A 27345-nucleotide genomic window follows, 5' to 3' on the forward strand; every position below is an offset into this window, starting at 1 on the left:
ACACTTAAAATTAATATTTTTTTTAAAAAAATGCTTACAATTGACAAGGACATGTTTAATAGAAAAATGTCGCTATTAGTAGAAAAAAAATATTAGTAGTAAATTTAATTGGGTGAAGAATGAGATAAATAACAAACTAACAGATAAAAAAAAAACCTAAAATAGAGATGCAATATAAGCTCATAGATGAGATTAAAAAAAAAAGGTGAGATTATTGTCAAAAAAATAAAAAAGCAAAATTGAACGAGACAAATAAAAATAAAAATGGTGCAATATGAGATACACAAAGAGATAGTGTGAATTATGAAATATGATGATACCTTGTATTCGTAGGATTTGGTGATGAAATTAGGAGTGTCCATTTGGAACATTAATTGGTTTTGGGTCAAATGTAGGATATAGTCGAGTTGGTATGTTAAAGTGAGTGTTTTTATGTTTAAAGTATTAATTTTAATATTAAAATGTCGTTAAAAATTTAATAATTAAAATGAATATTTAAGTATGAAAATAGATGTTTTGATTAATTTAGTTGGTTTCTTTAGCTTGATTTAGGACTATATTGTGACAAGACATTCTTATATAGGTGTTTGTGATCTTAATATGGTTTCAGTGTGTTATGAATTGCCTTTGGTAGTTGAGGTTATTTTGAATATGTTTTAAATTTTGACTCAATTGAACAAGTTGAATCACGAAAAAAATTAAGGTGTTTGATTAGGATAATTTTTTTCAGATTGATCTTGTACAAGACGGTCTTATAATGACATTGTTAATTTGGGTCGGCTTAATTTGCACGTGAATCAACCTCACATGCTTTCTCTTATTTTTCTCATTTTCTGGGTATTTTTCAATTTTAATCTTAAAAGTATCAATTTTTACTTAAAGGTATCAATTTCAACTTAAAGTAAACTTTAAAGTGATCAATTAACATAAACAATTTCAATTTTGACCTTTTTATGATTAATTTTGACGTTAAACTGATCAATTTCTACCTAAATATGTTTATGTTTTACAATTTGAGAATGAAGTTAATAAAATGATATTATTTTATCATTCTATGGATGAATTTTAAACAACAAATGAATGGTCAATAACACTATCAATAATAGTGTTAAAACATTATACAATACAAGTACTTTTATTCAATGCAACATGATGGTTCTAATGGAACATAAGAGTACTTGTACTCTTTAATTATTGATAATAGTGATATTACTCTTTCCTCAACATGTTTATATATATTTGTAAATAGTTCAAATTGAATATGTTAAAAGTTAAATTATGACACATAAATTGACAATTGATGTTTTATGATCTAACTCAATTTTGAATGTATAAGCTTCAATTATCGTTTTCAAAATAATTGTTTCAAAGTCTATAAAGATATTGTATAGGTTTTAGTTCAAATTGAATATGTTAATAATTAAATTATGACATATAATTTGACAATGATGTTTTATAATCTAACTTAATTTTGAACTTTTAATCTTCAATTATCGTTTTAAAAATAAGTATTCAAATTGTATAGATATATTGTATAGCATTTAGTTCAAATTTAATAGGGTAATAGTTTTAACACTATTATTGACCGTTTTATTGACCATTCATTTGTTGTTTGAAATTTATCCATTGAAATGATAGAATAATACCATTTTATATAACTTCGTTCTAAAACTGTGAAACAAAACCATATTTAGGTAGAAATTGATCAGTTTTACGTCAAAATTGATCACTTTTAGGTTCAAATTGAATTTTTTTTTTACTTTAATTGATATGCTTAAGTATTACTTTACGTTGAAATTGATACCTTTAAGGTCAAAATTGATACCTTTAAAGGTCAACATTGATAAATGCCCAATAAATGGAAAAAATAAGGAAAAACGTGTGATGTTGTTACGCGTGAATTAGGCCGACCAAATCTTGGTCTCAATTTGAGACGGTCTTGGCCAAGTTTTGGTGTAATTTTTTTTGGATGAAAAGTATTTAAAATAAAAAAAAGAGTTGATCAAATGGTAAAAAAACTATGATAAGATCATACGACAAATTGCAGTCTTTAACCTATTTGTCTTACTGCATTTATTTTTATTTTCTAATATATGATGATAATTGATTCATGGTATAGCGGACATTTTGTTAGAAAAAACAGATATCTAATCCGAATTATATAATGTTTGAAAATCGGATAAATTATTTGATTTTTAAAATCAATATTTTAAATTGGATATTTTTGAACATCCTAATTACTATATCCAACAAAGTTCGAAGAAAATTTGAATAAAATAAAATTATTTAATAACTTTATTCCAAAAATAAGCTTCGTGAAAACTTTATTCCCAAAATAAGCGTCCGTACATCCTAACCTAGGCTTGGTGTAAAAACGCTGTTTCTAACAGCGAAAAAAAAAGTTAGAAAAGCATCAAGTCGCTGTTATTAACAGCGACTTAAACTCAATTTTTTTTTACTTTCTTGTATGAATTAAACTAGTCGTTGTTAATTTGAAAAATAGTCGTTCCGAACTTAAAAATAGCCATTGTAATTATGTTCTATAAATAACTCCATCATTTCCCTACTTCATTGTATCCAATTTACATCATTCTTGTTCTAGTAAATCAATTTTTAAAGGTAACATAAGGTATTATGTTAGTCTTATTCTCAATTTATAAATGTTCCGTAGATGTCAAAGGACCATTGTATTGAAGAGCTTTGTGATTGTGGTTATGAAGTTGAGATTAATACAGATTGGAGCGACTTCGATCCTGGGCGTGATTTTGTTGCTTGTTCTTTCTACTTGGTTGAAGGTTTAGGATACACATACTTTAGATGGATTGATCTGGAGGGTACCAAATGGCAGAGACACCTAATAATACAGCTTGAAAAAGAAAAACAAGAGCTTAAAGATGAGGTTTTTAATCTCAAGAGACAAATAGATGATATGACACATAGGAAAGAGGAGAGCGAAAGGATTATGAGAAAGTTTAAGAAGCAATCTTAGTTAGCGTCGGTGGTTTAACTTAACGAATGAACTATGTAATTTGATATGTATTCGTTGAACATGAATGAAATTTTGTTGAATTTTGGAGAGCATTTTTCATATTTGAATATGATTGTCTTTTTATTTTTGATTTAATTCATACTGCATTTTTGGCGGAATGATTCATCGCCGAAAAGTCTGAGTACTTAACATCATTTCATTCATAATACACGTGTGATAATACGATTAAAATATATACATCTACATATATATTACAAATTATACACAAAAGTCCAAATGTTACAAATATTGAATATGTACAAATGTTTAATATATACAAAATGTCACTAATGTTCAATATATACAAACAGTATTCTAATGCTAATCCTCCTCCTGTACCTTGTCTAACTGTAACGGTTTACGACGCCTCCTACGATAGTAAGAGGCCGTCGTATGACGCTCGGGTAGGGGAGGTGATTGATATTGTGATGATGTGGCACCCTGTGAGGACCCGACACCGTAGTCGGGGTACGTTAAGTCAACCTCCCATGGCCTCCCATGGCGCATCAAGCAACATCAAGTACAATAGTTGTACCCGGTTGCCAGTCTTGTCGGAGAACAAGACAACACCAATCAGATATAAGAGATACGCCTTAGCGTATCTCTCAACGGTAGGCTCATCAGCACCTTCAGGGAGGTGCGAGAAGTTCTGCGCAAGCCATGTTACGCGCAGGCTGCTCCCTTTGGCTACCTCTGCGGGAGGTCGGACTCCTAATAATCTATGGACTTTGTCTTGCCAACTTTCGAGTTGGCGTCCAACGGTGCACACGGCATGTCCCTCGATGGGAAGCCGTGTAAGCACAACTACGTCAAGTAAAGTGACAATAGCCTCACCTAAAGGTAGGTGGAAGGTATGGTCTCCTGGCGCCACCGCTCGACTAAAGCCGTGACTAGCGCCCGATCAACTCTCCCATACGCGATGAGGTGGAAGTCATACAACCTCGCTCGCTGAAGGTACGGGATGATCCGTGCGTCAATGGCCCACGGAGCAGAGTCGGGATGCCTAGTGTATATGGTCTCCGCGTCGGACAACTGAACGCAAAGATTATGTTAGCTTAAAGTTAAAGTATTAAGGCATATAAATTCAAAAAAGGTAAGTTGACTAACCTGGACATCCCATAGTACACTGCTCCTGTGATCCGCCTGCATCGTAAGCACACTAGGGTCGTGAGGGCCTAGAGCTGCTGGATCCATCTCTACTGCAATTCAACAATAAGTAAGCGTTATTTATTGTAAAAATACTTAAGAAATACTCTTACACTTCAACGTGAGAACGGTTTGATTTGAAATCTCAGTTCGGTACTCAACGTTCCTACGAATATGATACAATCTAACAGCATCCAACAAGGCATCCTTGTTATCAAACATCATACCCTTTTGAAACTCTCCTTCATTGGTGTAGGTTGTATCACAATCCCAAGACCTCAAAGAGTTGTCCTCAACGTGTTCATCTAGAGGGGGAACTAGTGCATAAGGTGTAGGAGCAATGATTGTTGGAATGTTGCCTAAGTTCATGTCATTAGCTAGAGCCTCCTCGTCAACACCCACATCGTCCTCAGAAGGAGCTTCTACGAATTCATTACTCTCACTATTAACATCACCCCACGGCTCATTTGTATCTTCTAAGTTAAAAGTATCATCATTTGTGACTTAAAATTGAAGTTGATTGGGTTCATTAGAAGGATAAGAAGAAGATGGCATAAAGGGATTTTGGGTTTCTTGGGTAGGGAAGGACGTATGAGAAGGAGCAGAAGAAGTTACATTCAGGAATGCATTTGATACCACAACATTGATATCTTGATTCCCTAGGGGTATCTCTTCTACATATAACTCTAAAGAAGGAGTAGGGGTAGACCTTGAATACTCCCACATTGCATCTATAGCCTCCTCATCCTCAACCTGAAAAGCTAACAAATCTCCACTCATATTGTACTTAAAACTTACATTAACAGTACTTCTTGTAGTGTCAATGTCAATCTTAGAGCATATAAAATGTTTAAATTCATTCAAATCCATGTTTGAGTTGCATGCAAACAGTTTACGTCTTCCCCCAACATACTTAACGTTGTTACTACTTGATCGAATTGAACCATTCCAAAAGCATACAACAGTCACACGAAATGAAGCCATTTCTACAACAATACATACAAAATCAACATCACCATCAAGTTCATAAATATATGACCACTTGATAGATCGTTTTACTACCAAAAATAATTCCTAATTCACCTAACTAGTATAGTTGGGAAAGTAGGGTCGAACCACTGTGGAAGGACAAATAAAGTCACAATTTGAACCAAGTTCACTATTGCTAACGATCAAATGTTGGATTTTTGTTTATCTAAGTAGAACGCAAAAACAAGAGATGAATAAAATTCAATAATTAAAAACCTAGGGCTAAAAGGATTCACTATGCATCGATCATGATTCATGAACAACAATTGGGATAAGAATGAATATAGGCGAAGGAAGATGTTGCTCTCGCATACAAATTCGACAATCAAACAATAAAACAAGCTATCGCGATTAAAGCTTAATTGTTCAAAGAAGGAAATCGTTCACTCAAACTCGCAACTCTCGCTTATAGAATTGAGCGAATAAAACTTGCAAATTGGCCAAACATGCAATCAATCTAAAACCCATCAATTGAATCGCCTAGACAAACCAAATTTAAATCCTAAAATCAAACAAGAATCATGACCTTTTGCATAGTTTCACCAAACCCTAGAAATAAAACTACTCACTAAGCATATTAAAACTAACAAGAGATTCAACAATTAAATTCATGGAAAAAATCAAATTCAAATTTAATGGAGAAACAAACATTCAAAGATTACAATAATAAACAAGAACAAGAGATTAGAATTGAAACTAATACCTTCAATATAATTAAAATTACAATGTCCAAGTGTTGATTAAAAATCCCCCATGGCAAGTAATATGAGAAATCCCTTCAATACCAAACCCTCAAAACAGAGAAAAAAAATTGTCTCAAAAATTCCCCTCAAAAGCTATTTATATCCTACTTAAAAGAGAACGGAGGATATGGGAAGTTTCTATCAAAAATAACTGCTGGACCCGGCCGGGTATGTGGAAACCCGGCCGGGTGCGAAGCATAACTAAATCTTCAAGACCAAAAATTTTCTAAGTTCAAGAGTAAACCCGGTGGGTAAGAGGAAACCCGCCCGGGTACGCAGCAGAGCATTTTAATCTTCAATGGAAGCCTGGCCGGGTATGTGGAAACCCACCCGGGTATGAGAGGCTCACCCGGTCGGGTATGTGGAAACCCACCCGGGTATAAGAGGCTCACCCGGCCGGGTATGTGGAAACCCACCCGAGTTCGAGTGGCATCTTTTTCTTCCAAATGGCATCTTCCAATTCTTCTAAGTGCCAAGTGAAAACCCAGTCGGGTATGTGGAAACCCACCTGGGTATGAGAGGCTCACCCGACCGGGTATGTGGAAACCCACCCGGGTATGAGACCTAGTCAGCACAAAAATGACCCATTGAGTAGCTTATGACCTTCCAACTTGCAAATCTCGCTCCAAGAGTCGATTCCTAGCATAATTAGAGCTTTGTACCTACAAAATAGATAGGAAACAAACACTCCAACCAAGCATAAAAACCAATAGAAAATTGAGCAAAATACGCGAGAAATGCTATGAAAATACAACGGGGGCATGGTAGAAAATAATATATAAAACACACACATCACCACTATAGATGACACACATTTTAAAATCAACAAAAAATTCATGAACAAACAACCTCATTATGAAGATCAAGGTAAATAACAACTACATTCGACATATTCATAGAGTTTAAGTGTAAATGACCACTATAGGTGACATGCATTTTAAAATCAACAACAAATAAAAAAATTTATAATAAAAACGTACCTCAATAAGCTGTAGATCAACAAGAAGTAGTAAATTGCAAGTTTATAAACCTACATTTATGTGAAAGTTGATTAAAAGTTTGTAAACCCTAACTTTTCGAAAATGAAAAAAAACACAAAAAAATAGTACCTTAAGTCAATGTAGAAAGATGACAGAACTAATTACTGGTACAAACTTGGAATTTGATGAAATTAGTTGAAGGATTGAAGTTGATTTTAATGGTGGAAAGAAGAGGGAGATATCGTAACTTTCGAAAATGTAATGAAGGAGTGAACTGAATTGAGGAAGAAGGAAACTGGAAAATATAATGCGTATTAAGTCGCTGTTACTAACAACGACTTGATACTTTTCTAATTTTTTTTTTGTTTTCGCTGTTAGTAACAACGTTTTTAAACCAAGCCTAGGTTTGAATGTACGGACGTTTATTTTGGGAATAAAGTTTTTACGAAGCTTATTTTTAGAATAAAGTTGTTAAATAATCTTATTTTTTTCAAGTTTTCCAAAGTTCGAGGACCACCACTACCCAAACAAGCCCAACCCCGAGTCCCCAACCTTTTCCCTTTCTCCCTTGAGTGAGCATCAAACTTGGAATAAATAATATCTTTCTCTTTTTGTGATTGCTAATCAAAATTTGGTGATTAATTTCAAATTTATGTCGTACTAGGCAATACTTAATGCTTACGTAATTCAAATTTTACAATTTTTTAATTAATACCTATTGAAAACCAATTTTATACTCCTTAACAAACACTTTGAAAAATTTTATATATATATATATATATATATATATATATATATATATATATATATATATATATATATATATATATATATATATATATCCTTTAAAAAAAATCATAATTCATGACTAATTACCTTGATGCCCACAAAAATTGAGTTGATCGATAAAAAATGCAAGTCTTCTACTCCATAAAAAGTTGAACAGCTAGTCTCTTGAGAGACCGTTTCTTTGAGAGACGTATCTCAAGCCCAAACCGTTAAAGATTAATACTTATTTACCGTAATCTTAATACATACTTATATTGTCCTTAGTGCTTACTTACCGTATCCTTAATGTTTACTTTCAATATCTTAAATGTCTACTTACATCATTCTTAATGCCTACATATAATATTTTTAAAAAAATATAATAGATCGGCCCAATTAAAAATAGTCTCTCTAAGAGACCGTCTTTCATAAGAATTTGTGAAAGATGAATATCAATATTACAAGAATACACCAATCCTCATCATAAAAACAATACATAAATAAATACAAGCTAAGTACTTTATGTGGTATCTCATATTCTCATCAAATAAACAAGAAATAACACAATATATAATTATTTATTCTACAACATAATAATACATAAGCAAAATACATGTAACATTATACAAAATTAAACCTAGTCAAAGAATTAATAACAATCTACAACCTCAACAAAAGTTTTCCTTCCAAAACTCAATAATGATGTCATTATTACTATGACTAATATTTATATCTTTAACTTTATTACTTTTTAACTATGACTATAATATTATTTATATTCATTGATTTATATTTTTTAGGTCACATCATTTAATGTATTAGAAAATTATATAAGTATTTTATTTTTTTTTTTCAATTATTTATAAAATCTTTTTACTTTTATTTATTAAATGAGTATTATTTAGTGTATTGGATATTTTGAGATGGTTAAAACATAATATACTTTTATTAGGATTGTTTTTTGGTTATTTATATCATCGGTTACTTAAATGCAATGCTTAATTCTAATATAAATTAGGTTGTGACTATCTTTATTCAAGTCACTTATATTTTTATGACAAAAAATTATTATTTTTTGTTTAAACTATTATAAATTTTTTTACATATTTTTATGTTTAATTTGATTTTCAAGTGTATTATTAACAGTTGTAATACTTTATGAAAATTAAAATAATATTTATTATTTTTAGCATAAATTGGTGTGTTATTTTTTATTAAAAAAGTCATAATTTTGTATTGTATACTATTGGTACGAACCATTTTCCCTTTTATTCAAAATAAAAAAATTAAAGTATATATATATAATTATATTTAATATATAATCAAATTTTTGTCTTTAATTGTGATTTATTTATAATGAACTAAATTTTTAAAATTATTTGCACGCTTGATGCAAATATGATACAAATCATACAATATATGTAATCTATACAACTATTAGAATGAAATGAAATATAACTAGAATATAAATTTTATTTCTTAAAATTTTAATTTCTTAAATAATACAAATATGTCAAAAAATTTAATAAAGTCGTGCATCACACGGGAACTATCTAGTAGGGAAACATAGTACATTGCATATGTCACAAGTCTATTTCTTTTTATATAATGATTCAAATAAATAAATGTCTTTTTTATAATGATATTTTCTCACACTACATGTAATATTTATGATAACGAAGAGAATGAACCTTAGTTGGAAGTAGAGGTGTTTAACGGAGTGGATCGACCCAACGGGTCAAGGGTCGGGTCACATTTAACGGGTCATTTAGCGGGTCGGGTCAACAATAGGTTGGGTCATTAACGGGCCTTGGTGTAAAGGATCGGGCCGAGCCGGGTCGGATAATTATAGAATTGGTTGCAAAAAAAATTTAACTATTTTTTTATATTTTTATATGGTATTATTATATACATAAGTGGGCAACCTAACGGGCCATTAAGTAGAATAAAAAAACTATTTTATGAACTTTTAAAAAATGGGTCAAAGTGGGTCGGATTTAAACAGACATAGATCCGCCCTGACCTGTTTAACATTTGACATGACCCGTCCCATTTCAATTTGTACCCGATCCGCCCCGACCCATTTAAATTAATTATTTATAGTAACAAAATTCACAAACTTGATTAATTAATATAGGATTTTATATTGTTTGATGTTTTGAGGACTAGTGTTAATGTAATTAGCTTGTTTATATTGTCACTTGGCTTTGGGCCTTTGGCACTATATTCCACATTGTGGTGTTTATTAGTGCTGATACGATTAGTCTTTGTTTATTTTTCACTAGATAGACTATTATTAGTGCTGACGTTTTTTAGAGATCATTTTTATTAGTCCATTTGATAATTTTTCTTAAGCCTTAATTTGATTTATGTTTATGGGGAGAATTTATTATTAATTGTTAGTAATATATTCAATTTTAATGGAAGTTATTTAAAGTGACGTATGAGATGTTTATTTTGCTTACCAATGCATAATATTTTGTTTTGTTGATTATGAATCAATTAAAATCCATGCAAATTAAAATTGAATAATGAGATTAATCTTCATGTTCAATTTAAATAATAAGATTTAAAAATCTTATACTTTATGGGCTACTTATAAATTGTAATTGGGTGAATGATCATCGTTATACAGGTTATGGTAACTAGCATGACCCAATTAGGATAGAAAATATGATTTGTACACCTTTATATATAAATGAGTATTATTATTTTAAATATAATAGTTAAATAGTGTACGTTGGGTGACAAGTCAAAACTTGCTCAGAGTTAGTAGAGATGAGGTCTTAAAATCACTAAATTAAAAGGATATTTAATTTAACTTGGTGGAATGAATTTTTTAAAAAAAAATATTTAAAAATTATCAATTCATGATAACCATATAATTCTCACACTTTTATCTTATACTTTATTTCATTTGGACTGAACTTTTTGAGACTTTGAAGGCAATAAGCCTATACTAGAGCCAACTCAAAAAGGGTGAACCTGTTGGTTTCTCAAGATGAGGATATAACAATTTTATTCAAAACTTCAATTTTATTCAAAGTCACATATACAGTCAAGGTGAAGTCTAGAGCTATAAAACTGGTTTTATTGCAATAAGAAGGGTCATTAAGAGCAAAATTGTCCAAAATACCTCAGGACAAGAAGGATGGATACGTTCGCTTCTACTTTAGGTTTTTACATGACGAAATTTAACTTTTCAGCCTCTAATTCTTAGATATTGAATATTGGTTGTGATTCTTACATTTTTGCAAATGTGTAGGGGTTAAAGAAAAAAAGTTGACGTACATATGGAAAATGGAGCCTAAATAGCTCCATTAGCTGTAGGATCAAGTTGTTTAACTTTGCTTTTAGGCCTTTTATTGAATGTCAATAATTTTTACTATGTTCCATATATAATTAGATATTTGATTTCAATTTTAACATTGAACCATGAAGATTTTAGCTTTGAAATAAAGAATGATTCTTTTTCAATTTACAAAAATGACATCTATTATGGTGTAGGTCGTTGTGTGAATGACCTTTACCTATTAGACTTAGATATGCAATTTTATCACATCGACAATTCTAAAAGACTAAAATAAAAGAAATATAATCATAACTATCTTTGGCACAGTCGTTTGGGACATGTAAATGAGAAATGCATACAAAAACTCCATAAAGATGGACTATTTGACTCATTTGATTTTGAATTATATGAAATATGTGAGTCTTATCTTGGAAAAATGACTAATAGATCACTATTTACCGGACTTGGTGAAAGAGCCAGTGACTTGTTAAGATTAGTACATTCATATGTATGTGTACCTATGAGTAATGACCAGCTACGTCATTACTTTTACTGATGATTTAAGTATATATGTATATGTCTACTTAATGAAACATAAATTCGGGTCTTTTGAATAGTTCAAAGAATTTCAAAAAGAACTACACTATCAACTTAGCAAGATGATTAATGCACTAAGATCAGATCGAGGTGGCGAATATCTAAGTCAAGATATTTTGATCATGTGAAAAGTTATGGAATAATTTCATCGAACTCCAGTTGGAACACCATAATTAAATGGTGTGTCCAAGAGGTGGAATCGAACCTTATTAGATACTTTTCGTTCAATGATGACTTTAATTGATCTACAGATTTCATTTTAAGGTTAAGCACTCCTAACAGCGACTCATGTTTTAAATTGTACTCCGTGTAAAGCAGTCGATACGACACTATATGAGTTAAGGACATGAAAAGTTCCGAAGTTGTCTTTTTTAATGATCTAGAATTGTCTAGCAAATGTAATACGTTTACAACCAAATAAGATTGAACCCAAATCGGATAAGTCTTCCTTAAAAGAGCACAACACTCCCTCTTTTTCTAAGAGATTATCAAATTTTTCTTTTTAGTTTGTCTTTTTTGCTTAGCTAGAATTTTCTTTTAAGGAACTTTTATTTTTCATCCATACATTTTAACTTTTCTGTAACATCATCGACACAATTCAATTCACCATATTATTTCTTAATATTTGTGTAATATAAAATTGTGACAATTTATAGCAGAAAGGAAATATTAATTCAATCCAATCCAATTCGAGTGTGTATATATAGGTATATAACATTTATTAAAAAATTAATAAATTATCCTTATCTGTCCTACTTTATAAGAGGGCTGTTGAAATTTAATTTTGTTTTGTTTTTTTTATATCATGTATTTTATGTTTTAGGATTTTTTAAATCCAATGTAGCATATTTGTCAAACGTACACATTTTAAAAAACATTATTATTCCATGTAATAGATTTTTTGTTGGAGAAAGCATGGCTACTAGAATTACTAAGAATGTGCGAGAAAACCCCCGCCCTTCCTCTAATTCTTTTACACATCTCCATTCTCCACCCTCCTCTCGATCCTTCCCTTTTCTTCTTCTTCTTCTTCTTTTTACCGCCATTTTCCGACATTATAAATACCCATCAACAACACCATCTCAAACAAACAAGCAAACAAACAAAACATCACCATTACAAACAATCCAAAAAAACTTGAATCATTCCGATCAATTTTAAGTTTCCATAACCATGTCAAAATCCCAAGGTGGAAAAGCCATTGGAATCGACTTAGGAACAACCTACAGTTGTGTAGGTGTTTGGCAAAACGACCGCGTCGAGATCATTCCAAATGATCAAGGAAACAGAACAACCCCATCGTACGTCGCGTTTACCGACACCGAACGTTTAATCGGTGACGCCGCAAAAAATCAAGTCGCAATGAACCCTCAAAACACCGTTTTCGACGCTAAACGTCTCATCGGTCGACGCTTTTCCGATCCGTCAGTACAATCCGACATGAAATTATGGCCGTTTAAGGTTGTTCCCGGTGAAGGTGATAAACCGATGATTATCGTCTCATATAAAGGAGAACAAAAAATGTTCGCTCCTGAAGAGATTTCTTCAATGGTTTTAACCAAAATGAAGGAAATCGCTGAAGCTTATTTAGGACAGAGTATTAACAATGGTGTTGTAACTGTTCCTGCTTATTTTAATGATTCACAAAGGCAAGCTACAAAGGATGCTGGATCGATTTCTGGGTTGAATGTTTTGAGGATTATTAATGAGCCTACTGCTGCTGCTATTGCTTATGGTTTGGATAAGAAGGGTTCTAGATCGGGTGAGAAAAATGTGCTGATATTCGATCTTGGTGGAGGTACTTTCGATGTTTCTATACTCACCATTGAAGAAGGGATTTTTGAGGTTAAGGCTACTGCTGGTGATACTCATCTTGGAGGGGAAGATTTTGATAATAGGTACATACCTTGCGTTGGTTCATTATTTAATTTGATTTTTTTGTTTGGTAGACATTAAATTCAAGTTAATTTTGAATTTTTTAAGATAGTAAATTTATTATTTTATTTAATGATGGTGTAAAAGTGGAGCTAATATTTAAAAAATATTAAAAGAAGTTAGTCGAAAAACATAGATGGAAATTATAAATAATAAAAAATATTTTCATAAAGTTAGTGAAAAATATACGGAGATATAAAAAATATAAAAATATTAGAAAAAGATTAGTAGAAGATATATGAGGACCATAAGTAATATTAAAATATTTAAATGAAGATAAATAAAATTATTTTTGTCTAAAATTTATAATATATATAAAAGCTTTTTTATAAGAACAACAAATAGAAATAAATGAAAACTTCTTTTAGCACTTCAACACTTCTTTAAAAAAGTTAAAACAATGATTTCACTTAAAACAAAATTATAATTAAATGATATTTATTAAAACTGATTTTTACAGATAAAAATTATATTTTACTCATTAAAATTGATTTTTATTAATTTTTTTAATATGAAATAATGAGGGTCTAATTCATAAATTAAAGGTTAATTGTATGGACACTTAGAAATCATAAATTTGAAAGTGTATTGAATTTTCTATATTGCAAAATTTTAATTTATACAACATTTAAAGTACCTTTTAGTATTTTGACTCCTCATCTCATTTTTCTGATAACTAATTTTATAAAAATAAGCTTACTAAAACAGATGTTGATAATAGATTGGTGAATCATTTTGCTGCTGAATTTAAGAGAAAGCACAAGAAGGACATATCAGGAAACGCCAGAGCTTTAAGAAGGTTAAGAACAGCTTGTGAGCGAGCTAAGCGGACACTATCTTCAACCACTCAGACAACAATCGAGATCGATTCCTTATTCGAAGGGATCGATTTCTATGCAACAATCACACGTGCAAGATTCGAGGAACTCTGCATCGATTTATTCAGAAAATGTATGGATCCTGTCGAGACCTGTCTAAGGGATGCCAAGATCGATAAGAGTAAAATTGATGACATTGTCTTAGTAGGTGGCTCGACGAGGATTCCCAAAGTCCAACAACTTTTACAAGATTTCTTCAACGGAAAGGAGCTTTGTAAGAGCATAAATCCCGATGAGGCTGTTGCGTATGGTGCAGCCGTGCAAGCTGCTATATTGTCAGGTGAAGGTGATCAGAAAGTTCAAGAGCTTTTGTTACTTGATGTAACACCGTTGTCTTTAGGAATCGAGACTGCTGGTGGTGTTATGACTGTTCTTATACCGAGAAATACAACAATCCCAACTAAAAAGGAACAGATTTTCTCTACTTATTCGGATAATCAGACTAGTGTGATGATCAAAGTGTATGAAGGGGAAAGGCATATGACTAAGGATAATAACATGTTGGGTACCTTTGAACTTAAGGGTATCCCTCCAGCTCCTAGGGGTGTCCCTCAGATTAATGTATGTTTTGATATTGATGCTAATGGGATATTGAATGTGTCGGCTGAGGATAAAACGGCTGGTGTGAAGAACACGATTACGATCACGAATGATAAGGGAAGGTTGAGTAAGGATGAGATTGAGAGATTGGTGAAGGAAGCTGAGAAGTATAAGGCAGAAGATGAGGCTGTTAAAAAGAAGGTGGATGCTAAGAATTCACTTGAGAATTATGCATATAATATGAGGAATACTATAAAGGATGAAAAAATTGGGGGGAAGTTGGATAGTGGTGGTAAGAATAAGATTGAGAAGGCTATTGATAATGTTATTGAATGGTTGGATAAGAATCAGTTGGGTGAAGTTGAGGAGTTTGAGGATAAGCAGAAGGAATTGGAGGATTTGTGTAATCCAATTATAGGGAAAATGTGTGGTGGTGGGATGAATATGGGCGGTGATATGCCGGGTGGTGGGAATAGTGGTGGTGGTGGTAATGCTGGTGCTGGGCCTAAGATTGAGGAGGTTGATTAAGGGATGTTTGAGGTCTGTTATTTATACTCTTCGACCTTCGTTTTGCTTCATGTACTCGTGTCTGATCCTTGATCCTCGGACATTACTATGTCACTTATATGGTTCATTTTAGGCGTAAAATTAAATATTTAAATGTATCTGATACTTGGACACGTATTAGTATCCAATATCAGTACCCGAGTCCAAGTAACGTAATTTGAGGTGATATAAATTTCTTTATTGTTTTGTAATTATGTTTAATCTGGTGTTTTTTTTTTCTTTAAATTAAGTAAAATAAAGCTTTTAGTTATTTATGTGTTGTATAATACAGAAATGAGTGAGTAGTAGTATATATATTGTAATAATACATTCTAGCTGTTAATGTTTTAATGAAGTAGGCTTTTCTTAGTGCATTGGGTACGGGTCTCTATCCTTGTTTGGTCATGATTTTTCTAGGAACATTTGAAAAAATAATTTTTTTTTAAAAAAAAAAAGGAAAAACAAGCTTATCAAATATTAATTTTAAAATAAATGTTTTTCTGTTCGAATATGTGGTAAGGACTAAGGAATTTTCTGCTGTTACTAACATTGAACTATTTAAAATTAATTCAATGATTAGTTCTATAATTAACGAAAAATTTTAAAAGAATAAAAAAACAAAAAAACAAATAAATTATTAATCTTACAACAAATTTCAAAAGAAATGATAAAATATACTTCAAGCCTTTGAACAAATATGTAGTTATTCAAACTTTATTTTCCATGTGGACATAAGTCAACCTTACTTATTATGAGTTTTCGAGTTGTTTGATCTCTTTAGTTCCAACACATACGAAAAATATATCAATAAATTATGTTAATAGGAGTAATACATAAGATAAGATTAAATGAAAAAGTCTGCACAAAAGAAATTTATTTATTAATAGTAAAAGCCTTAATGATGGTAAAATAGCATGAATTCAAACACACATTCAACATCAACAAATAAATGAAAACACTCACTTTTCTTGTCCCTTTGAATTTACATAATATACTTCTATCACTTAAGGAAACTCTCATAATTTTAAATTATTTGATGTTTTTTCAAATAAACAGAAAAAATATAATCAAACCAAACCAAATCAAATACAAACCATGAATAATAAAATAAACTTAAAACATGATAATATTAAGAAAATATATAGAATCCCATCGGCCATTAAACATAAAGCATAAGATTCAAGATTTGAAGTCACTGAAGTGTCCCGCATTGTCCCGATATTATACCTGAACACTTAAGAAGACCACAGCATCTTGCTTTGAAAGCCCCACATTCACCATGTTCAGTGCATTTTGAGTTTGGATCTCTTATTGCCAACAAAAGTCAATCCACAATCAGCAAGACCGTCTCATCGTGAAATGGGCCCATACAAGCAGTTTAAAGTTAAACTTATAAATGAGTTAACTAAATAAAAACAGTATTTTTTATTAAATTTTAAGAAAATTAAAATTGGATCAATTCATATTAAGCCGTCTCACGATGAAATGGTCTTAATAAAGAAAATAAAATCCACTATTAACATTAAACATACGTAGGCATGGCAAAAATGCGCCGGCTTGTAGTGTATGCCCTTTTCTTTAACCATACTCATCATTTAATTTATGAGATTTATAATGATAGAAAAAGAACACTCACAAAAAATTAAAAAGTATTTATATGAAAAATTAGCTAAAATTTAATGACTTAAAGTCTACTTAAATTTTGTGTATGTCCATTGTGCATACTATATTATAATTATTGCAATTATACATGTTTAAAATCAATAAACATTGCAATTAAGACAAGAGTTATGACCTAGCTTAATGATTAACAATTCTATCTACCATACAAAAAGTTTGAGTTCAAATCCTTTTAATGACAAATTAATTATTTTTTAGTGGGCCTTGAGTCTAGGCCGGACTTTCCTTTGTCCAGGCCGGCCCTGTAGCCGGGCGCCTCAAATCCATATCACATTCAATCCATGTTAGTGTTATATTATGCGCTCCATAGAATGCATTAGTGATTTAGTGTGTATAAGGTTGATGTATCCAACACTGCTTTTTATTGTTGAGCATCTTTTTACTCTTAGCTTGTTTCTAAATTGTGATTCAGAGTTATTGAATTTTGTTAGATTATTGTGAATAAATGAGTTAATTATGATGATTTTAGGAAAAATATTGGAGCAAAGTGTGGCTAATATAGTTGTAGGTAGTGGTGGAGGGAAAGAGGTGTCACAGTATTCAATTGACATCACTTAAATATAAAAAAAAATTGTATAAGTATTCAAGTGCATCGACTGAGTTGGTTGAATAGTTATATTTTAACCATTATGTCTGTGGTTCAAGCCCCAACAACTGCCTCTATGTTTTTCTTTATTCACACTACTTTTACTCTTCAAAAACCGAAGAAACAATTGACCCTTTTTTTCATTCACCTATTTTATCCTTTCAAGTGACATCACTTATTTTTTTTAATATAAATTATATTAGTATCATGTTTAAAGTTTGTTTACTGTGTTTATGTTCAATTTCAGGAATAATAAGTAGTTTCATATTTTAGGGTTAGTGTTTGAACCTAGATTCGAAGTATGAACTAAAATCATTAATAGTGTCTATAAAATTAGGGTTGAATGATTAAATTGGCTAATTAATCCTGAATTAAAAATATTTTGTTAACCTGATCAATATAATGAGAATGTGAGATTATGAATAACTTGATTTTACGTAGATTTTAGTTAACGTTTTATTAATTTAGTCTATGGAATGAGAATGTGAAAAGTGAATTAATAAGATCAAAATTTAGGGGTGAAAGCTCGGTTTTTAGTTTGATTTTTTCATAAAACCAAACCAAACCAAAATTATTTCGTTTTTATTTTTCTATTCAATCCAAACCAAATTGAAACGCAAACCAAATTAATTCGGTTTAGACTTTTTTAATCCAATCCAAATTAAATTTTCAACTTAAAAAAATCTACATCGCAAATATATCAAATTAGATTACCAAAATTGTAAAAGGAAAAATATTTAAAATCATAGTAACAACAATGAGAATGAAAAAAATAAAATTTTAATTATTGAATTAAGGTTTAGTATTGTTATAATGACACTTACGTCTTTTTTGTTAGTATTGCCAATTAAAATCTTCTCATTGTACATTACGTTGCACAAGATTTACTCAATAAGTAGTTTAGCTCAATGTTAAATTGAGCTTCTAATTTAATTCACTTCAGAATTTCGGTTTTTGTTATGCTTAACCTAATCCAAATAAAAATATTTCGGTTAAGAAAACTCCAATTTCCAATCCAAAACCAAACCAAATTATAAAAAGTCTAGATCATATTTCTTATTTGGTTTGGATTTGTTTGGTTTTTTGTCTTTATCCGAATAACTTTCAGCTCTATCAAAATCTGATAGTTGATCAATATAGCAATAAAATTGAGATTGACTAGATCATTTTTAATCATATTATTTATCCAAACTTTTATAATTGTGTTCATATAGAATTTAGTAGATTCTCAAAACTCTTTATGATTATTTAAACGTAAAATTTTCTAATATCTTAGTTTATTTTTGGAATATTTTTGATTAGTTTAGACCTATAATTATATAGTTTTACACAACAACCCATGCATATATTTCTGTTATGTACTGTGTAATTATTAGAATTAGGTAATTTAATTAAATTAGCTTTCCTAAAATCGTCCCGTTAAGTTTGCAATATAAATAAATTCACACCGTTTTTCGGCGCCGTTGGGGAGGAAGCTAGTACTTAATATTTTGCTTAATTCTTTAAATTACGTAATATTGCTTTTGTGTTGTCCCGCTCTCCAGAACGCACGTGTTTGTGTAATATTCCTTAAAACGATGAGTTTCATGTATTGAAGCCACGACTCGCAGGTTTAACGTAAAAAGACTGAAAAGGATAAGTAGACAAGGAGAAGCAATGGCCAACAATACTAACCAATCTTTTGTGTTATATTGATCAGGTTAACAAAATATATTTAATTTTAATAATAAGAATAAGAAGATCGGTATATTTATTTATGAACTCTTAAGAATTAGAAACTTTAGTTATTGTTTAATTTTATTGACCCAATTATAATATTCTTCTTCTAGCAAATTAATTTTTAAATTCTTGTGAGGGACAATTTCTAATTGGATTGACTCAAAAAAGAAAATATAGAGTAAGTTTTTCGGTAGGCATTAAAAATATTGTAAGTAGGCATTTAGAATATTATAAATACTTAAGTACTTACTCGATGGACATTAAGTATATTATAAGTAGGTAATAAAGATATTGTAAGTAAGCATTAAAAATACGGTAAGTAGGTTAGTAGACTAAGTTTCTCGGTAGACATTAAGAATATTATAAGTAGGCATTTTAAGTACTTGTTGGGCATTAAGTAAATTGCAATCAGCCATTAAGAATACTATAAATAGACATTAATGTGGTGGGCTTAAGAGACGTCTCTCAGGAGACCGACCATTTTTAATTACTATACTACCATAATTATTATCTTCATAATATTGCCTAATTATATTTAGTAATGACCAAAAATGTCTTACGAAACAATTTCTTTATCGGAAATTATGTTGTTTAAGATTCAATGACATGATCACTCTCAAAGTAAACTTAGCTTTACACTGGCTTGTTTGATAAATAGTATTAAATGATGGTAATGATAAAGACTTGTAGTGTAAATTTTTATGAAATATATTGTTATTCTCATGATAATGAATAGGGATGTTTAATGGGCCGAGCCGAAAACGAGCCTTTGTAAATTTAAATATTATAAATGACAATATCAATGAAATTATTAATATTTTTTCAATCTAATTATTATAAATGATAATTTAATTGTTATAAATTGATAAATGGAGATTAAAATAATTTTTAGTAGTAAAAATAGATTTTCCTATCAAATTATACTAATTTTTTTATTACTATTCTCAACGATTAATATCTACCACCAAACTCGCCACAAATGTAATCTTATGATATGTATTACTTTTTGATGACTTTTAAGCAGTAAACAGATTTCATAGATATTAATTATTTTTTTTATAATTATGAGTGAAGTGAAAAGAATATTTAAGATGATAAAAATAAGTTATGAAAAAAAAAATGATGTGTTGTCTATGCCCTTAAATGAAAAAAATGCAAGCAATGTATTTCCAAGGAACTTATTTATCATAAAAAACAAAGATAATATTACAAAATTTTGATAATTACGGTATGTGCATGTAATAATACATAAATAGTAATGCTTAATTTCTATAAAATTAGTTTAGGAATCAATTAAAAAAACAAAGAGTTATACACCCATTAATTATTATTATTATTATTATTATTATTATTATTATTATTATTATTATTATTATTATTAAATCTTCTTGACTCCACTAATTATTAAACTACATTAACTGTGCTTTATTTTTGCTTTCCGCAACCATAATGACGCCAGGATGATCTGTTGATAGGAAAAACAATAAATTTACATTAATACTTTCAATAAGGCAAAAACTAATACGTATATTTTAATTTTAATGTTAACTTTTAAATTTAAAACTGTTAATAATATTAGATATACTCCTACTAGCTTTCATACAACTAATATAAATACATGTTCATAGTCTTGTATATATAGTCAGTTTTCTCTCTTTCTTAGTGGTTGTTCATGATATACAAATATCAATTTTTCTCTTGTATATTTTGTAATCTTCTTAATCTCAATAATATTGTTTTCTTTTCTTCCTCGTTTGTTATCTTGTTCATATAATGGGTTACACCGCAATCTTCGACATGGTATCAGACGCCTTGACATTATCTTCCATTTCGTTGGTAATCATCATATCCTGATTTTTTTTTTTTATTATTTCCTTCTTCTTCTTTGTCTTCCCCGATCCTCTGTTCCATTTTTTTTTTTTGTTTGTTTTGTTCTCTCTTTTATCCTCTTCTTGTTCTTTCTTTGCTTTTTCTTTCATCATCTATCATGTCTGCTACTCCAAATCTTTCTAGTAACAAAACCCTTGATCCTATTCAAGATCCAGTTTCACCGTATTATCTTCATCCGAGTGATTCTCAGCTTTTATTGGTTCCGATTCCCTTTAATGGTACTGGATTCAACGATTGGAAACGATCTGTTACAATTACTCTTTCTTCCAAGAATAAACTCGCGTTCGTTAATGGTCAGATCCCACAACCCAATTCTACTGACCCTAATTTCAAATCCTGGGAAAGAATCAATAGTACAATAATTTCTTGGTTTATGAAAGTTCTAGATCCTCAGATTGCTAGAAGCGTTTTGTATTTTCCAACTGCACAAGCTATTTGGCAGAATCTTGAAGAACGATTTGCAATAACTTCTGGAACACAAATCTACTCTCTCACTCAACAACTTTTTGCTATTGACCAAGGTTCCGATTGTCTCTCTACCTACTTCACCAAGATTAAGATGTTATGGGATGAATTTGATGCTTCACATCCTCTACCTACCTGTTCTTGTACCAATTGTACTTGTGGAATCAACAGCAAACTCATACAAATGCGAGAAGAACAAAGATTAATCCTATTTTTAATGAAACTTAATCCTACCTATAAAACCATTCGAGGTAATATACTCATGCAACAACCTCTACCCAGCATTTCTTATGCCTATCGATTAATCATGCAAGAAGAGAAACATTCTGATTTAGCCGCCCACACAAATCCTACTACTTAAAATAAATCTATAACCTCATTAACGAACGCTCAATAAACTTCCGATCGTGGACTCTTGCCATTATAATATGATATATATAATATGATATATAATATATATAATATATTTTTTATTTTGTTAAAGAACATATCCATTCAAAGATAGAAAAATTTAGAAGGAAAATAATACTCTCAATTTCCACATCTCCTAGACAAACAAACGAAAATTTTCTTAATATTCTCCCCTTCCTTTTTATTCTAACAGCTAAGCTCTTGAGAGACCATCTCTTTTGAGTGACGTATCTCAAGTTCAGCCCATTAAAAATTAATATCTACTTATCGTATTCTTAATGTCTACTTACATTATTCTTAACGCTTACTTACTATATCTTTATTGCCTACTTTCAATATCTTAAATGTCTATTTACATCATTTTTAATACCTACTTATTATATTTTAAAAATATATAATGAGTCGGTCCAATTAAAAATCGTCTCTCAAAGAAGCCGTCTTTCACAAGAATTTGTGTTTATTCAATGGTTCAAATAGTTCCACCTTTATTTCCTTTTAAAAAAACCGACAAAAAAAACAAAATAAAACTATTTTCGAATGCCCTTATGTCCAAAACAAGATAAATTTTGATTGTAGGACTATTGATGTTATATCTTACCATCTAAAAGACTTTTAAAACTCCAGAAAACTAAAAAAATTCATTAAACAACTAATGGTAAACCTATGAATATTTAGGAAACTGAAAATATTAAAATTACTTCACAACTTTTCACTAAACTATTATCTTTTTTTTTTTTTTTAAATTATCTCAAAAAACTCTTATCTATTAACACATATTCTTACTTGAGACCGTCTTTTGTAAATACAGCTCTTAAAAGTCCAGCCTAAATCTAATTTATGTTAATTTTAAAAAAAAATAGCTACAGAAATCAAAGCACGCGTGTTAAGTGAAATGTGAAAAATCATATAATATATTTAGAGTTATAACATTTATTTAAGGTTATAACATAATACTTATAACAACATATATTTAGGGATTATAACTTCAAATATATTAAGTTATAACCCCTAATAAATTATATTATAAACCCAAATATATGCTAGTATAACACCAAATGTAATATGTTATAACTTCAAATAAATGTTGTTATCACCCCAAATATATTATGTGACTTTTCACATTCCACTTGATACGCGCGCTTTGATTTCAATAGCGATTTTCTTTTTAAACTAATATAAATTAGATTTGGGCTGGGCTTTTGAGAACCATCTTTACAAAAGACGGTCTCTCAAGAAAGCACCTAATCTATTAATTGCAGTATCCTAATAAGTCATAATGCTTGTATTGTTGAGGATGTTGGAAGGAGAAAGATCATTTTGGGATTGTAATATGTTGATTAGGTGTCTCAACAATTTAAAGATATTCTTCAAACTTGAGGAAAAGGCGAAAAGGCGTTAATATTATCCTTCTTCTCCATCATTCTTGTTATTCAACCCAATTTACAACCCTAAACATCCAATTTTCTACCTTTCTTTATAATCTCTCTCCCATCTAATTTACAATGATCTTTGAGTATTCGAATTTTTTTATTGCTACCATTTGGAATATTTGTTTATAAAGACATGATTTCTACTACATTCTTTCATTTTCATTCATACATTCCTTCTTTCTAAGTCCAATTCCTTATCATTCATCATAATCCATCATACAATCAAGGTTTATTGACATACTTATACATGATCATATAACTTCTTAGCTAGAAATATACATATATTTTTTATATTTTCGAGCACCGATTACAGCTACATATTTATTTAGAAGTGGTGCAAAGACATGGGCAACACACAGCTGAAAGAGCAGCAAAGCAATCATATAGCGGCCCCACCAGCTGAATGTAGTCGAACAGGTTGGTCTTTCACAACCTGAAGAACTCCAGGTTGTTCTGTTCACACAACAGAAAAGTCAATTTCATCCTTCCATATACACTACAAAATCTGTAGTTACTTGATGAGGTTCACTTTTTCTATTGAGAAATTGGAGGGAAAATCAGAACTCTTGGTAGAACACACGACAAACACACTATTCCCTCATCGTCAAAGAACAAGAAAACCGAATCATCTTGGAGATCCTTAGCAAGAATATCACACAAAAACGAATGCGAATGAACAAGGGGAACGAAATTTTATCAAAAGGCATTTATAATACTCTAGGAATGTCCAAGAATTGACTAGTGACTACGTGGGGATTTAGTCAGAATTATAACAGCGTTTGTAAGAGGTTTAATTGGGAGAAAAAGGCCAAAGATATAGTTAGAACATCAGGTTTAATCCGTTTATCCACATCTTCAACAACTTTTTTCTATGGCTAATGGCTAAATCCTCGGTTGTTAGCAGAATGTTACCGCTCGCTTAGATAAACTACATAGAGCACATAATTCTAATTCTAAAACCCTTTGAACAAGATATCTCTTCCTCACTCTCCCCCCATATAGACAAGTTAAGTGTGTATTACAACAGACAATCATCAACACTTAGTATTACAACAACGATGCTATCTATACGTTCAGAAGTCAATTTTATAATTAAACGATCACTATTTTACACTACGAGTAATGATAAGAGAAAGAGCAAAGAACTTACTTTCAAGCTCTGAAACTTGCTCAGGAGTCAGCTTGGCAGAGAACCCAGTGGCTGCACTCTTGTAGACGTAAATCAAAGATTCTTTGGCCGCTTCTTCACTGTCAAATAAAGGGATGTATCTAACATGATTAAAAAGCTTCGATCAAACCATTAAAAGCACTCCACTCCAGTTTTGAGACACACCTTTAATCCATTTCATCTATATCATATAATAAAACCAAATCTAGTTGTAAATCCTGCATCCTTAACAGTGTGTTTGATGCTTAATTAAAGAATAAGAATGGAAGAGAAAGAGAAGAGGGACGAAGTCAACTTCCAAATCCCTCGAATTCCCTCCCATTCAATGCCCCTCCCTACTTAAGGAAAATTCACCCCTCCATATCCTATAATTCAATTAAGCTGCAAAGCTGACAATTTGGAACTTAAGTCTTGCTTTTCCATTCAAATTCAATCAAAATAATCTAATAAAATGTACAACTCCTCTCATCTCACCATAAGACATATCCATATAATTAGGCCATTACTCTAATTGATCACTTTGAAATTATAAATAATCACTTTAACACACACATGGGCCCACTCAATAGAGATAGTCTCCCCACCATCTCATTTAAGAATTTGTGTAAAATGTTCATGATCATCATAAAAAAACAATTTCCAAGGTGTACTTTGATGATGAAACTATTACACTCCATTCTTTAGCATATCCTAAATACGATTAATAATCAGCCGATAGCATCATATGTTGCAAAATTAACTATGTGATACCCAGATTGAACTTTAAAAATGATTGATAGACTATTCATATCAGCAAGGTGTATCTTCTATTTTAGGGAGCCCATTTACTAAAAACTACAAAGTTAAAAGTTAAACATGCTTGGTAGGGAGGAATCTTAGGATGACTAATCTCATGGAAAGTTTTTTCGAGTATACACGAGCAAGGTCAAGGTGCGCTGAATAGACTTGTGTTGATATGTGGACCATTCTACAGTCTCCATGGATAGTCACCTATGGTTTGATGGGTCGACATGTTACAAATGGTATCAGAAAAGATCCTGAAACTAAGGTCCAACGAGCACTTCCTAAGTGGGGAGGAATCTTAGGATGGGTGACCTGCTTGTGTTGGTCTGTGGGCTAATCTGCACTCTGGGTCAATCTAAATTAACACATCATTATTAAAATTTAACTTCATTAAAAATAAATCGAAAGATCAAATGATTAGGATAAATCATTAGAAATACAATATTTTTTAAAAACCCGCAATTTGTGGTAATTTGCTTTGCTAATCATTACAAAACAAGCCCAAAGGGTCTCAACTCACTCAAAGAATAAAGCCTAATCCTCAAAGCAAAAATACCAAAATCGAAATGTCCAAATAAAAATTTTACAAACCCATATGACAAATCAAGTAATTAGCCATGATGCGAAATTCCCAGAAAAAAATTTTACCAACGCAGATGAGAAATCAAAATCGAAATACCCAGATAAAAATTTTTACAAACCGAGATAAGAATCATGTAATTAACCATACATCGAAAAACCCATAAAAATTTGACAAACGCAGATGAGAAATCAAGTAATTAGCCATTAATCGAAATACCCAGACAACAATTTTACAAACCCATATGAGAAATGAAGTAAATAGCCATGAATCGAAAAACCCAGATAAAAAATTTACAAACCCAGATGCCAAATCAAGTAATTAGCCATGAACAAAGAAATCGTAATGAAAAAAAAAATACCTGCCAAGAACAGAAGAAAGGGTCTGAAGATGGAAGGCTTCATGATCGACGCCTTCTGTAGGCTGTTCTGTATGGACGATGTAAAGAGCAGATGATGAAGGTTGGTTTTCAGCCATTGTCAAGATCGAAAATTTTGAGTATAAAATTGATGTAATTGAAAAATTGAAGAACAGAAAGAAGATTATGGTGATAAATGATTTTGTTTGAAGCATCATTATATTTATATAGGATATAGGAATAATAGTGGTACGTATCGTATAATTTTCTAATGTCCTCGCACACGTTTAATAGCATAGAGTTTTTTGACAGCGAGTGAATTTTTGAGTTAAGATTAAACACATCGCTCAAAATGTGTTGGTGTTGCGCACATTCCGTGTTGCGCACATTCCGTGTTGCGCACATGGTGTAAGGAATGGTAATGAGTCGGTTTTCGGCTGGATAAAATTTTCACAAATTTTTGTATGATATGCCTAATCGTGAGATAATTGTGAGATATTTTTCATATATGAGTTGAATAGTCTAATTAATATAACTATTAGCATATAAGCTTTTTGTTTTGAGGTTGTCTCACCGAGAGACGTTCTCTCACAAAAATAGCTTATTAATTTTTGGTGGACTTAAACTTGAGCTTTTTGGTTAGAAAATTTTGAATCCTAACTTGCTGATGGGTTTATGGTCTATTATGAGTTCTAAGTGAATCTTAATTTAATTATGTTTATTTTTTATTTTTACATTTTAAAAGTTTTAGTATATAGTTTATAATGAGTCCAAATAAATTATAAATATATTT

At 30.7% G+C, this 27345-nt stretch overlaps 2 protein-coding genes across 7 annotated transcripts; one reads left to right on the forward strand and one right to left on the reverse strand.

Moving 5' to 3' along the window:
- Window positions 1–4172: 4172 nt before the first annotated feature.
- LOC130810450 (subtilisin-like protease SBT3.16) lies at window positions 4173–26887 on the reverse strand. Of its 6 annotated transcripts, XM_057676513.1 has the most exons (5): window positions 26556–26887; window positions 24814–24911; window positions 16710–16789; window positions 6927–6976; window positions 4173–4227 (listed from the first exon to the last, which is right to left on the reverse strand). In XM_057676513.1, the coding sequence occupies exons 1-5, from the start codon at window positions 26768–26770 to the stop codon at window positions 4188–4190; spliced, it is 483 nt and encodes a 160-aa protein (XP_057532496.1). In that variant the 5' UTR covers window positions 26771–26887; the 3' UTR covers window positions 4173–4187. The 6 variants fall into 6 exon arrangements, with proteins under 6 accessions (XP_057532496.1, XP_057532500.1, XP_057532498.1 ...); XM_057676517.1 differs by lacking the exons at window positions 4173–4227; window positions 6927–6976; window positions 16710–16789 and adding an exon at window positions 20678–20932; XM_057676515.1 differs by lacking the exons at window positions 4173–4227; window positions 6927–6976; window positions 16710–16789 and adding an exon at window positions 20975–21897.
- Window positions 12370–15831, forward strand: LOC130810444 (heat shock 70 kDa protein-like). The gene is made up of 2 exons (XM_057676507.1): window positions 12370–13481; window positions 14240–15831. Exons 1-2 carry the CDS (start codon window positions 12757–12759, stop codon window positions 15462–15464), a joined length of 1950 nt encoding a protein of 649 aa, XP_057532490.1. The 5' UTR covers window positions 12370–12756; the 3' UTR covers window positions 15465–15831.
- Window positions 26888–27345: the final 458 nt, after the last annotated feature.

Source organism: Amaranthus tricolor, chromosome 4 (genome assembly GCF_026212465.1).
Source record: "Amaranthus tricolor cultivar Red isolate AtriRed21 chromosome 4, ASM2621246v1, whole genome shotgun sequence".
Lineage (NCBI taxonomy): Eukaryota > Viridiplantae > Streptophyta > Magnoliopsida > Caryophyllales > Amaranthaceae > Amaranthus > Amaranthus tricolor.